General features: G+C 47.9%; 1 protein-coding gene across 1 annotated transcript in view; it reads right to left on the bottom strand.

Annotated features, from left to right (window-relative positions):
* Positions 1-14,187, bottom strand: part of ptpn23a (protein tyrosine phosphatase, non-receptor type 23, a) — a 118,099-nt gene that overhangs the window by 44,586 nt on the left and 59,326 nt on the right. Inside the window, exons 13-14 of the mRNA XM_085992513.1 lie at positions 9,686-9,800; positions 3,673-3,738 (exon numbers count right to left, since the gene is read on the bottom strand). Of these exons, the coding sequence (XP_085848639.1) occupies positions 3,673-3,738; positions 9,686-9,800 (181 nt within the window). The remainder of the gene's footprint in view (positions 1-3,672; positions 3,739-9,685; positions 9,801-14,187) is intronic.

The raw sequence follows: 14,187 nt of genomic DNA, 5'->3' as shown, positions 1-14,187 counted from the left end.
AATAAGCTGCGATCACAAGATGGATTGGGATGAAGCCCAAGTAATCTCTTCCTTCCAGAATACCAACGCTAACATTTTTCTACTACAGCTTTAACATTAATTTGAATAGGCAGACAGGACCTCAGTTTAACATTTCATCTGTAGGAAGGTACCACTGACAAATCACTTCAGTCTCAACCTAGATAGCAGGGCATGCTGAAGGCTTGGTGTAGGGCTTCTCTGCAAGATAGGAGTTTGGCAGTGCTTAATGGTCTACTTCAATGCAAGGTGTCTAGCGAATAAAGCAAATGAGCCGAGGACACAAAGACACGTGGAAGTATGATATAGCTATTACTCAAATATGGCTTAAGTAGGGCAGGAATAGCAGCTCAACATTCCTGGTTACAGGGTTTTCAGACGAGAGAGAGGGGGATAGAAAAGGAGGGGGGTTGCAATATTGGTTAAAGAAACAATTACAGCTGTGAGGAAAGACATGATATGTTAGAAGGATCATCAAATAAGGCCATATGGGTTGAACTGAAGAACAAAAAAGGGGCAATCACACTGCTGGGAGTGTACTATAGACCCTCAAACAGTCATAGGGAGATAGGGGCAGCACGGTGGCATAGTGGTTAGCACTGTTGCCTCACAGCGCCAAGGACCCGGGTTTGAATCCGGCCTCGGGTGACTGTCTGTGTGGAGTTTGCACATTCTCCCCGTGTTTGCGTGGGTTTTCTCCGGGTGCTCCGGTTTCCTCCCACAGTCCAAAGATGTGCGGGTTAGGTTGATTGGCTATGATAAATTGACCCTTAGTGTTAGGGAGATTAAATACGTGGGGTTACGGGGATAGGGTGGGATATGTGTTGGTGTAGGGGTTACGGGGATCGGGTGGGATATGTGTCGGTGCAGGCTCGATGGGCCGAAATGGCCTCTATCTGCACTGTGGGGTTTCTGTGATTCTGTGAGAAGAGCAAATATGTAGGCAAAATTTCTGAGAAGTGCAAAAACAATAGGGCAGTAATATTGGAGGATTTCAACTACCCTAATATTAACTAGGATAGAATCAGTGTAAAAGGTATAGAGGGCACAAAATTCTTAAAATGTATTCAGGAGAACTTTTTGGCCAGTACATAGCAAGCCCAACAAGAGAGGGGGCAGTTCTGGACTTAGTTTTCGGGAATGAAGCTGGGCAGGTGGAAGGGGCATCAGTGGGAGAGTATTTTGGTGATAGCGATCATAATTCAGTTAGATTTACCGTAGTTATGGAAAAGGACAAAGATAGATAGGAGTATAAGTTCTCAATTGGGGAAAGGCCAAATTTTACTAAGCAGAGTTGGGATTTAGCAAAAGTGGACTGGAAACAGCTACTTCAAGGTAAATCAGTGTCAGAGCAATGGGGGGCATTCAAGGAGGCGATAGTGAGGGTCCAGAGCAAATATGTTCCTACAAAGAAAAAGGGTGGGTCACCCAAATTTAGAGCTCCCTGGATATCAAGGAGCGTACAGGGTAGGATAAAGAAAAGGAAAGCTTCATTCAGATACTGAGAGCTCACTACTGCAGAAAGCCGAGGGGAGTATAGAAAGTGCAGGGGTGAAATTAAAAAGGAAATTAGGAAAGCAACAAAAGGGTATGAAAAAATATTGGCAAGTAAAATCAAGGAAAACCCAAAGATGCTTTATAAATACATAAAGAGCAAGAAGATAACTAAGGAAAGAGTAGGGCCTATTAGAGACCAAAAAGGTAACGTGTGTGGAGATGCAAGGCGTGGGTATGGTTTTTAATGAATACTTTGCGACTGTCTTCACAAAAGAGAGGGACAATGCAGATATTGTAGTTAAGCAAAAGTATGAAATATTAGATGAGATAAACATAGCGAGGGGAAAATATTAAGGGGTTTAAGCATCTTTGAAAGTAGATAAATCACCAGGCTCAGATGAAATGTATCCCAGGCTGTTAAGAGAAGCAAGGGAGGAAATAACAGGCTCTGACCATCACTTTCCAATGCTCTTTGGCTACAAGCGTGGTGCTGGAGGACTGCCAACGTTGTACCATTGTTTAAAAAGGGAGAAAGGGATAGACCGAGTAATTACAGACCAGTCAGTCTAACCTCGATGGTAGGCAAATTATTGGAAAAAAATTCTAAGGGACAATATAAATAGTCATTTAGAAAGGCACAGATTAATCAAGAAATAAAAACAGAAAATGCTAGAAATACTCAGGTCAGGCAGCATCTGTGGAGATAGAAACAGAGTTAACGTTTCAGGTCAATGACTTTTTGTCAGAACTGGAAAAAGTTAGATGTAACAGATAAGCAAGTGCAGGGAAAGGGAAAGGAAAGATCTGTGATAGGCAGGATTGATTAATTGACAAAAGGAATGATGGCACAAGGCAAAAGGAGATGGTAAAGGGACAAGTAAAGAAACAAAAAGATGAATCTAGAAGAGGTGTAAATGGGAATGGCAGAATCTTCAACAGCGGCCATGGAGTGCATGTCCACAGATCCCTGAAGGTAGGACAGATAGATAAGGTGGTTAAGGCGGCATACGGGATACTTTTCCTTATTAGCCGAGGCACAGAATACAAGAGATGGGAGGTTATGTTAGAACTGTATAAAACACTAGTTAGGCCACAGCTAGAGTACTGTGTACAGTTCTGGTCACATTACAGGAAAGATGTGACTGCACTAGAGGTGGTACAGAGGAGATTTAAGAGGACGTTGCCAGGACTGGAGAATTTTAGCTATGAGGAAAGATTGGATAGGCTGGGGTTGTTTTCTTTGGAACAGAGGAGGCTGAGGGGAGATTTAATTGAAGTGTATAAAATTATGGAGGGGCCTAGATAGAGTGGATGAGAGTACCTGTTTCCCTTGGCTGAGAAGTCAATAACTAAGGGGCATCTTTTCAAGTAATTGGTAGAAGGATTAGAGGAGAGTTAAGAATTTTTTTCACCCAGAGGGTGGTGGGGGTCTGGAACTCACTGCCTGAAAGGGTGGAGGCAGAACCCTCCTTGCATTCAAAAAGTACTTGGATATGCACTTGAAGTGCCGGAACCTACAAGGCTACAGACCAAGAGCTGGAAAGTAGGATTAGGCTGGATAGCTCATTTCTGGCCGGCACAGATACGATGGGCCAAATGGCCTCCTTCTATGCCATAAACTTCTATGATTCTATAGCTGTCTAACATCTGCTCAACACTGTCCAGGACAAACTTAGCATTTGAAGGCTCAGAGGTGCGAATCCTGTATCTTACCACAATACAGCACAGCATGCCGGGGCTCTGATTTGACTTCACCCAACCTTAATTGTTCACATTTTCTCCCTCTTTCTCTTTAGTGCGCCAAAATTCCTCTCAACAGTACACAGGACAATGGTCATGTTTCTCTGCAGCTGAAGCTAATCAACAAGGTTGTTCTTGCATATTATTCATTTTGAGAAACACGGGCATTCTCCTGCTTCCCATTGAGAGGAATTTCACCCGTCCCCTTTCAGTACATTCAATGACCCATTTTCCTGTGAGAAATTTTTGGCCTTTCATCAGCTGATCAGAGCTTAACAGTTTTAATAATATGTGCTTTTATAGTGACGCATCATGTTACAACTTCTCAAAATCCTTCACACAATGAATTGTTTTTTGAATTACGCCTACTGTTATGCAAGTAAACTCAAGCGTTATTCATTTTGTCACAATACCTACTCTAATACTTCATTTTTGCTGTCTATTTTAGCCACCACTTCTCGTAGCAATTTTGCTTTTTCTTCACTGGAAAAAAAAAAGGGAAAAAAGTGAGACATGGCACAGGATACAGCTGCAAAGATACGTTTCAAAATATTAAAACTTTTACATTTCATGTGTAAACCTATAGTATGCAAAGTAGAACAAAGTGCCTCCAAAATTGTGGAGATAAATTAAAAAAAAATTAAAAAAATCTACAAATAGTATATACTCTTGATAATTCAAATAGTTTTGATCATAAAATTTAATTATCCAATAATTCTAATTAGTAATTTAAATAAAACAGCACGCAAGCTTTTTTTGGGAACAATTTCAATTGAAATTATAAGAATAAAGAGCAGACTGCATTGAAAACTTGAAATAAAAATAGAAAATAAAAGGATATGCACAGCAGCTTAATCAGCATCTTGAAAGAGAGCAATAGAAAGACAGATTAACACCAGTCAGACAAAAACCTGAAACTCTGGACTTGTCTTTTTCATGTTCCAGATATACAAATGCAGATAAAAATGTTATGGTAAGCAGTTCATTGGAGTTTTGATCATTCATTCCATCTTTCCAAGAGATGGAGGTTTGCATGGCATCAAATTCTCTTTGCCCGCCAGAAACAAATTAATTGAATCTTGAATACATTTATACATCAATCCTTGCCCCGGTAACCTATTCAACAGCTCTCACTATGTAAAATAGTTCCACCGGACTTCCCTCTTCCTCCGTTTCAATCTTCTATTCCCCTGGTATTTGAACCCTCAGCTAGCATATCAGCTTTGTCAACCCCCTTCAACCTCTCAAGTCTGTGATTTCCACCACCTAGAACGACAAGGGCAGCAGGTGCATGTGAATACCATCACCTCCAAGTCACACACCATCCTGACTCGGACATATATTGTTCCTTCATCGCCCCAAAGTCAAAATCCTGGAACTCTCTAACAGAGTTGTAGGGGCACCTTCACCACACGGACTGCAGTAGTTCAAGGCGGCGGCTCACTACTACATTCTCGAGGGCAACTAGGAATGGATAATGAACCTGGATAATGAAAAGGAGGGGAGAGGCGAGCCCGACCACAGCGGCTGACCTGGGAGTGGAGTGAGCAGCGACACCCGACCAGAACAGGCCTGCGTGAGGTACAAGCAGCGCGGCAAGTTTAAAAGGAGGGGCGAGGCGAGGCCCGACCACAGCGGCTGACCTGGGAGTGGAGTGAGCAGCGACGCCCGACCAGAGCGGACCTGCGTGAGGTACGAGCAGCGCGGCAAGTTTAAAAGGAGGGGCGAGGCGAGGCCCGACCACAGCAGCTGACCTGGGAGTGGAGTGAGCAGCGACGCCCGACCAGAGCGGACCTGCGTGAGGTACGAGCAGCGCGGCAAGTTTAAAAGGAGGGGCGAGGCGAGGCATACCAATTCAACAGCAGGGGAGAGGGGTAAAAAGTAATCAAAGTGTGACATCACCAGGAAGGACATCACCAGGAAGGAGGTAAGTGATTGGTTGGTGAGTATTTCTCTTTTTTTTTTAAAACTTTAACTCCGGTTTATAGTTTCTAAGGTCTCTCTAGTGTAGCAGGGACTGTTGGTAAACAAGTTAACTGTAGTGTAATTAGTGGGATTGATTGATTTAATTTAAATTCAATTAATTAAAGGGTAAGCCATGGCAGGACAGCCGGGCCCCGTGATCTGCTCCTCCTGCGAAATGTGGGAACTCAGGGACACTTCCTGTGTCCCTGACAACTACATGTGCAGGAAGTGCATCCAGCTGCAGCTACTGACAGACCGCATTGCAGCGCTGGAGCTGCGATTGGATACATACTGGAGCGTTCACGATGCTCAGGACATCGTGAATAGCACATTTACGGAGTTGGACACCGCAGGTAGAGGTTGGACAGGAAGAAAGGGAACGGGTGACCAACACGCAGAGTACTAGGCGCAGGCAGGTAGTGCAGGGGTCCCCTGTGGCCATCCCCCTCTCCAACAGATACACCACTTTGAGAACTGTTGGGGGGGATGGCTTATCAGAGGAAGGCAGCAGCAGCCAACTTCCTGGCACCAGGGGTGGCTCTGCTGCACAGAATGGGAGAAAAAAGGGTAGAGCTATAGTAATAGGGGATTCAATTGTATGGGGGATAGGCGTTTCTGCAGCCGCAAACAAGACTCCAGGATGGTGTGTTGCCTCCCTGGTGCAAGGGTCAAGGATGTCTCCGAGCGGCTGCAGAACATCTTGGAAGGGGAGGGTGAACAGCCAGTTGTCGTGCATATAGGCAAAAAGCGGGATGAGGTCCTAAAAGCGGAATATAGGGAGTTAGGAGACAAATTAAAAAACAGGACCTCAAAAGGTAGTAATCTCAGGATTGCTACCAGTGCCACGTGCTAGTCAGAGTAGAAATAGAAGGATACTTCAGATGAATACGTGGCTAGTGGAATGGTGCCAGGGGGAGGGATTCAAGTTCCTGGGACATTGGAACCGGTTCTGGGGGAGGTGGGACCAGTTCAAACCGGACGGTTTGCACCTGGGCAGGGCTGGAACCAATGTCCTAGGGGGAGTGTTTGCTAGTGCTGTGGGGGAGGGTTTAAATTAAAATGGCAGGGGGTTGGGAACCTGAGCAGGGAGACAGAAGAAAGGGAAACAAGGATAAAAGCAAAAGATAGGAAGAAGGAGAAAAAAAGTGGCAGTCAGAGAAATCAACGGCTTAAATCAAACATGGCCACAGTAAATAATAATTCTAATAGGTCTAAGAGCGTTAAAAAAACCAAGCCTGAAGGCTTTGTGTCTTAATGCGAGGAGCATTTGTAATAAGGTGGATGAATTGGCTGCGCAAATAGAAGTAAACAAAGACGATTTGGTTCGGATTACGGAAACGTGGCTCAAGGAAGGCCAGGACTGGGAACTCAACATCCAGGGGTATTCGATATTCAGGAAAGATAGGCAAAAAGGAAAGGGAGGTGGGGTAGCATTACTGGTTAAAGAAGGGATTAACACAATTGTAATGAAGGATATTAGCTCTGATGAGGTGGAATCTGTATGGGTAGAATTAAGAAATACCAAGGGGAAAAAAACGTTAGTGGGAGTGGTTTATAGACCTCCAAACAGTAAGGTGGAGGTTGGGGATGGCATTAAAAGGGAAATTAAAGAAGCGTGCAATAAGGGCACAGCAGTCATCATGGGTGACTTTAATCTACATATAGATTGGGCCAACCAAATTAGTAACAATACTGTGGAGGAGGAATTCCTGGAGTGTTTACGGGATGGTTTCCTGGACCAATATGTCGAGGAACCAACCAGAGAGCAGGCCATCTTAGACTGGGTATTATGGAACGAGAAAGGATTAATTAGCAATCTTGTTGTACGAGGCCCCTTGGGTCGGCGCGATCATATGATCGAATTCTTCATTAAGATGGAGAATGAAGTAGTTGACTCGGAGACTAGGGTCCTCAATTTAAATAAAGGAAACTACGATGGTCTGAGGAGCGAGTTGGGTCGGATTGATTGGGGAATGGCACTCAAAGGGTTGACGGTGGATAGGCAATGGCAAACATTCAAAGACCGAATGGATGAACTACAGAATTTGTTCATCCCAGTTTGGCATAAAAATAAAACAAAAAAGGTGACCCAACCGTGGCTAACAAGGGAAATTAGGGATAGCGTAAAAGGTCCAAGGAGAGGGCATATAAATTGGCTCGAAAAAGCAATAATCCTGAGGATTGGGAGCAGTTTAGGATTCAACAAAGGAGGAGAAAGGGATTATTTAAGAAAGGGAAAATAGAATATGAGAGTAAGCTTGCAGGGAACATAAAAACTGACTGTAAAAGCTTTTATAGATATGTGAAGAGAAAAAGATTGGTGAAGTCAAGCGTAGGTCCCTTGCAGTCAGAATCGGGGGAATTTATAATGGGGAACAAAGAAGTGGCAGACCAACTAAACACATATTTTGGTTCTGTCTTCACAAAGGAGGACACAAATAACCTCCCAGAGATGCCGGGGAACATAGGGTCTGATGAAAGGGAGGAACTGAAAGAAATCAGTACTGGTAGGGAAATGGTGTTAGGAAAATTGACGGGACTGAAGGCCGATAAATCCCCAGGGCCTGATAATCTACATCCCAGGGTACTTAAGGAAGTGGCCCTAGAAATAGTAGATGCATTGCTGGTCATCTTCCAGATCTCGATAAGACTCTGGAATGGTACCCATGGATTGGCGGGTAGCTAATGTTACCCCACTATTCAAAAAAGGTGGTAGAGAAAAGGTGGGGAATTATAGACCAGTAAGCTTGACATCGGTAGTGGGGAAAATGCTAGAGTCCATTATAAAAGATGTAATAGCAGAGCACTTGGAAAGCAGTGACTGGATCGGACAAAGTCAACATGGATTTACAAAAGGTAATTCATGCTTGACTAATCTACTGGAATTTTTTGAGGATGTAACTGGTAAAATAGATAAAGGGAGAACCAGTGGATGTGGTGTATTTGGACTTTCAGAAGGCTTTCGATAAGGTCCCGCATAAGAGATTAGCGTGCAAAATTAAGGCACATGGGATTGGGGGCAAGGTATTGACTTGGATAGAGAACTGGTTGGCGGACAGAAAGCAAAGAGTTGGAATAAACAGGTCGTTTTCCGAGTGGCAGGCAGTGACTAGTGGGGTACCGCAAGGATCGGTCCTAGGACCCCAGCTGTTCACAATATATATTAATGATCTGGACGAGGGAATTGGATGTAATATCTCCAAATTTGCAGACGACACAAAGCTGGGTGGGAGGGTATGCTGTGAGGAGGATGTCGTGAAACTCCAGTACGATTTTGGACAGGTTGGGTGATTGGGCAGAAACATGGCAAATGCACTATAATGTGGATAAATGTGAGGTTATCCACTTTGGTGGCAAAAACAGGAGGGCAGATTATTTGAATGGCAATAGATTGGGAGAAGGGGAAGTGCAGAGAGACCTGGGTGTTCTTGTGCACCAGTCGCTGAAGGTAAGCATGCAGGTGCAGCAGGCGGTTAAGAAGGCAAATGGTATGTTGGCCTTCGTAGCAAGAGAGTTTGAGTACAAGAAGAAGGATGTCTTGCTGCAGTTTTACAGGGCCTTGGTGAGACCGCACCTTGAGTATTGTGTGCAGTTTTGGTCGCCTTACCTGAGGAAGGACGTTCTTGCCATGGAAGGAGTGCAGCGAAGATTCACCAGGCTGATACCTGGGATGGCAGGAATGACATATGAGGAGAGATTGTCGATTGGGCTTATACTCACTGGAGTTTAGAAGATTGAGAGGGGATCTCATCGAAACCTATAAAATTCTGTCAGGCCTGGACAGACTAGATGCAGGAAGGATGTTTCTGATGGCCGGGGAGTCCAGAACCAGGTGTCATAGTCTAAGGATAAGGGGTAAGCCATTTAAGACTGCAATGAGGAGGAATTTCTTCACCCAGAGAGTGGTGAACCTGTGGAATTCTCTGCCACAGAGGGCGGTGGAGGCCAGTTCATTAAGTATATTCAAGAAAGAGTTGGATATATTTCTTAAGGCTAAAGGGATCAAGGGATATGGGGAGAAGGCAGGGACAGGGTACTGAATTTGGATGATCAGCCATGATCTCATTGAATGGTGGAGCAGGCGCGAAGGGCCGAATGGCCTACTCCTGCTCCCATCTTCTATGTTTCTATGAATACTGGCCTCGCCAGCGACGCCCCCATCTTGAGAATGAAAAAAATTTAAATCTTCAATTAGGTCATCTCAATGGCTCTTCTTTTCCAAAAAGGGAACAAGGCCAAATTCCCAGAACTTCCCTTATGATTTACATACTGTACTGCCCTCATGATTTATACACTGTATGTGCAAAGTAGTGAGTGTAGCCAGGAAAACAGCCCTTTTCCTTTTTTAAGCAAGCAAAGAAAACCCCAGTTGTGGTACGCTAATGTTTAAAAGGACTCATTTCAAAGATTCTGTGCTTAATTTTCAGTAACATAGCTCTACAGGAGCTGCAAGCCTCAGGCTCACCTGTACAGGGACGAGGCTTCATGGGCTTCCATAGGTACCAATTTTGCAAAAATGTCAGGACCAGTCACATTTGGATCAGTTGGGTTGACTGGAAGGGCTTTTACCAGAGATGCTCCTATTAAAAATAGGTTACCACAAAAGTTAAAATGTCTGCACTTCCTTCCAGAAATAAAACTGTATTTAATGAACATGCACAAAAATGCTCTAAAGTTAACTGTATTTTTTTTTTTTTTTATAAATGAAGAAGCCCAGTTGAAGGGCCAAAGCTCAGTGCTGGATAACAAGGTTGTATTGAGCAGGGAAGGAGGTTAGGAAAAAGGGAAGACTGAAGGAATTCCAGAATTGAGTGTCCTGGAAAGAATGAGTTAGGTTACGAGCCAGTTGTGTGCAACATCCTACATACAGCCTAAGAAGGTGATGCGCTATCAATTACTCGTAAAAGACTGAGAGTTAAGAGAGTAACTAAAGGCTTTTATTAACAAAAGAATGAAGGTCTGCCTCGAGTGGTCGACCGGTCCAGAAATACAAAGGGCTGGGGAGCAGTCACCTTTATACTAGGACTTGTGGGAGGAGTCAGCAGAGGCATGTCCAGGCATGTACACAGTGGAATACAAACAGTGGTTTACCACATTCACCCCTTGTTTAAAATTGAGTCCGGCGGGGTGAAGTGTATTAAAAGTTAGTGTATTGGAGTCTCTCCGGAGGTCTTGTCTGCCGCTGTGATCGGCGTGGCGACGGCAGGGGTAGTGCAGCTTCCGGCGTCGAGTCCTGCGTGGGCTGTGGCACAGGCGTGTCGTCCTCGTAGATGTCGAGCGGGGCCCAGGCCTGCCGTCTGCTGGGGCTGGATATCGGATCGTTGGGGGGGGGGGGGGGGTGGTAGTGAGTAGTGGGTTACTGCGGCCCCCGAGGGTGCAAGGTCTCTTATGGAGACTGTGTCCTCCCGCCCATCCAGGTATGCAATGTAAGCATACTGGGGGTTGGCGTGGAGGAGGTCGACCCTCTCGACCAGGGGGTCCGTTTTATGGGTCCTCACGTGCCTTCTCAGTAGGACCGGCCCTGGGGACGTCAACCATGGCGGTAGCGATGTCCCCGATGTGGACTTCCTTGGGAAGACAAACATTTTCTCATGAGGGGTGGCGTTAGTGGCAGTGCAGAGCAGTGACCGAATAGAGTGGAGCGCATCGGGGAGCACATCCTGCCAGCGGGAGGTTGGAAGGCCCCTAGACTTTAAGGCTAGCAGGGCGGCCTTCCAAACTGTCGCATTTTCTCTTTCCACCTGTCCGTTCCCCCGGGGGTTGTAGCTGGTGGTCCTGCTTGTGGCAATACCCCTAGTTAGCAGGTACTGACGGAGTTCGTCGCTCATAAACGATGAGCCCCGGTCGCTATGGATATAGCTGGGGAAACCGAACAGGGTGAAGAGGTCGTTCAGACATTTAATGACCGTGGCACTGGTCATGTCCGGGCAGGGGATGGCGAACGGGAAACGGGAGTACTCATCAATAATATTGAGGAAGTACACATTGCGGTCGGAGGAGGGGAGAGGCCCTTTAAAATCAACGCTCAGGCGCTCGAAGGGGCGAGTGGCTTTTATCAGGTGGGCCCTGTCTGGTCTATAAAAGTGCGGTTTGCACTCAGCGCAGACTTGGCAGTTCCTGGTCATGGTCCTGACCTCCTCAATAGAGTAAGGCAGGTTGCGGGCCTTGATGAAGTGGAAGAACCTGGTGACCCCCGGGTGGCAGAGGTCATTGTGGAGGGCCCGCAGTCTATCGATCTGCGCGCTGGCGCAGGTGCCACACGATAGCGCATCCGGGGGTTCATTGAGCTTCCCGGGCCGGTACAAGATCTCGTAATTGTAGGTGGAAAGTTCGATTCTCCACCTCAAGATCTTGTCATTTTTGATTTTGCCCCTCTGCTTGCTGTTAAACATGAAAGCAACTGAACGTTGGTCAGGGAGCAGGGTAAATCGTTTTCCGGCCAGGTAGTGCCTCCAATGACGCACAGCCTCCACTATCGCCTGGGCCTCCTTCTCAACAGCGGAGTGTCTGGTCTCCGGGCCTTGGAGGGTTTGTGAAAAGAAGGCCACGGGTCTCCCCGCCTGATTGAGGGTAGCGGCCAGGGCAAAGTCGGACGCGTCGCTTTCCACTTGGAAGGGGATGGATTCGTCCACTGCGTGCATGGTGGCTTTGGCAATGTCTTCCTTGATACGGTGGAAGGCTAAGCGGGCCTCTGCCGTCAAGGGAAAAGAGGTGGACTTGATCAGCGGATGGGCCTTGTCCGCATAGTAGGGGACCCACTGGGCATAATAGGAGAAAAACCCTAGGCACCTCTTCAGGGCCTTGAGGCAGTGGGAGTTCCATAAGGGGACGCATCCGGTCGGGGTCGGGGCCGATGACTCCGTGTTCCACAACACAGCCAAGGATGGCGAGGCGGTTTGTGCGGAATATGCACTTCTCCTTGTTATATGTCAGGTTCAGGAGTTGGGCGGTGCGGAGGAATTTTTCGAGGTTTGCGTCATGGTCCTGCAAGTCACGGCCGCAGATGGTCACATTGTCCAGATATGGGAAAGTGGCCTGCAACGCATTTTGATCTACCATCCGGTCCATCTCCCTTTGGAAGACGGAGACCCCGTTGGTGACGCCAAAGGGAACCCTAAGGAAGTGGTAGAGGCGGCCGTTTGCCTCAAAGGCGGTATACTGGCGGTCCTCAGGGCGGATAGGGAGCTGGTGGTACGCTGATTTCAGGTCAATGGTCGAGAAGACGCGGTACTGCGCGATCTGGTTGACCATATCAGCTATGCGGGGGAGTGGGTAGGCGTCCAGCAGGGTGTAGCGATTTATTGTCTGGCTGTAGTCGATGACCAGGCGCTGCTTCTCGCCGGTCTTAACGACCACAACCTGGGCTCGCCAGGGGCTGGTGCTGCCCTCAATAATCCCTTCCTTCAGGAGCCGCTCCACTTCGGTTTTAATGAAAACCCTGTCCCCGGCACTGTATCGCCTGCTCTTTGTGGCGATGGGCTTAGAGTCGGGGGTGAGGTTAGCAAACAGTGGGGGGGTGACTGAGTGTGGAGAGGTTGCACCTGGTGCGCGGCGGGCAATTTGGGAGCTGCTGGCTGCGGACTGTGAGTGGGGGTAGGGGTCCACCGTACGCCATCGTAACACTTTTAAGGTGGCACTGAAAATCTAACCCCAGCAGGACGGCAGCGCAGAGGTCGGGCAGGACCAGAAGTTTAAAATGATCGTACACGGTCCCGTCTACTACGAGTGTCACCACGCAGTAGCCGCCGATGTCCGCCGACTGGGACTCGGAGGCCATAGAAATCCGCTGGTGCGCAGGCAGGACTGGGAGAGAGCAACGCCGCACCGTGTCGGGGTGGATGAAGCTCTCCGTGCTCCCAGAGTCAAAAACGCAGATTGTATCGTGGCCATTTACCTTAATGTCCATTGTGGAACTGGCCAGCTGGTGCGGTCTCGCTTGGTCCAGTGTAACGGATGCCAGCGTAGGGGTCGGTGTGTCGCTGCGGGTATCAGATGAGGCGGTGTTGGGGGCCTGCTGCGTTCCGGCTGTCGTCCAAGATGGCGGCATCCATGATCCCCATGTGGCTGGAGGCGTCCAAAATGGCTGCTGTACCGGTGGTTCGCACATGGCCGGGGAGGCCCAAGATGGCGGCCCGCATGGCCCACACGCGGCGCTGCTGGGGTTCGGGGTGGCTTTGGCCCTGCAGACGTTAGCGTAGTGTCCCTTCTTCCCGCAGCCCGAGCAGATCGCGTTTTTCGTCGGGCAGCGCGCTCTGGGGTGTTTTGCCTGGCCACAGAAGTAGCATTTCTGGCCTTGGGGCACTGCTGTCTGGCCTTGGGACACTGCTGCGGTAGTTGGGCCGTTGCTGGGGTGTGGCTGGGGTGGCACGGCGCTATGAGGCGGTCCTACCGTGTCCCAGGCTGTCATTCCCCGCGGCGTCCACAGTGCAGAGGAGTAGGCATCCATGCCCCGGTAGGCTGCATCCAATGATAGTGCGAGTTCAGAGGCCTTGTTGAGGTCGAGGTCACTCTGCTCCAACAGTCGCTGTCGGGTGTAATTGGATCTGTGGCCCGCTGCAAAAGCGTCCCGGATAAGTTCCTATGTGTACGCGGTGGCCTTTACATCCTTACAACCACAGGCCCGGCCAAGCACAGACAGTGCCTGAAGGTATTCCACGGTCGATTCCCCAGGTTGTTGTTTACGACTCCCCAGAAGGTGCCTGGCGTACACTTCGTTCACTGGGCGCGTGTACTGGTCCTTGAGGAGCTTGATAGCGTCCGCGTACGAGGTCGCGTCTTGGATGACCGAGTACACTCGGTGGTTCACTTTGGAGGTCAGGACATCTAGTTTGTCCTCGTCCGATTTGATTGCTGCGGAGGCGGTCAGGAATTTTTTGAAACACTTAAGCCAGTGAGTAAACTTGGTGGATGAGTCCGCCTCCCGATGATCTAAGTCCAGGCATGCTGGAGTGAGGATCTTCTCCATTA

Source organism: Somniosus microcephalus, chromosome 7 (assembly GCF_052327205.1).
Source record: "Somniosus microcephalus isolate GS21.2 chromosome 7, FLI_Smic_1.0, whole genome shotgun sequence".
NCBI classification, from domain to species: Eukaryota; Metazoa; Chordata; class Chondrichthyes; order Squaliformes; family Somniosidae; genus Somniosus; species Somniosus microcephalus.
Note: the sequence above shows the minus strand (reverse complement) of the source record. Positions and strands in the feature narration are given on the sequence as shown.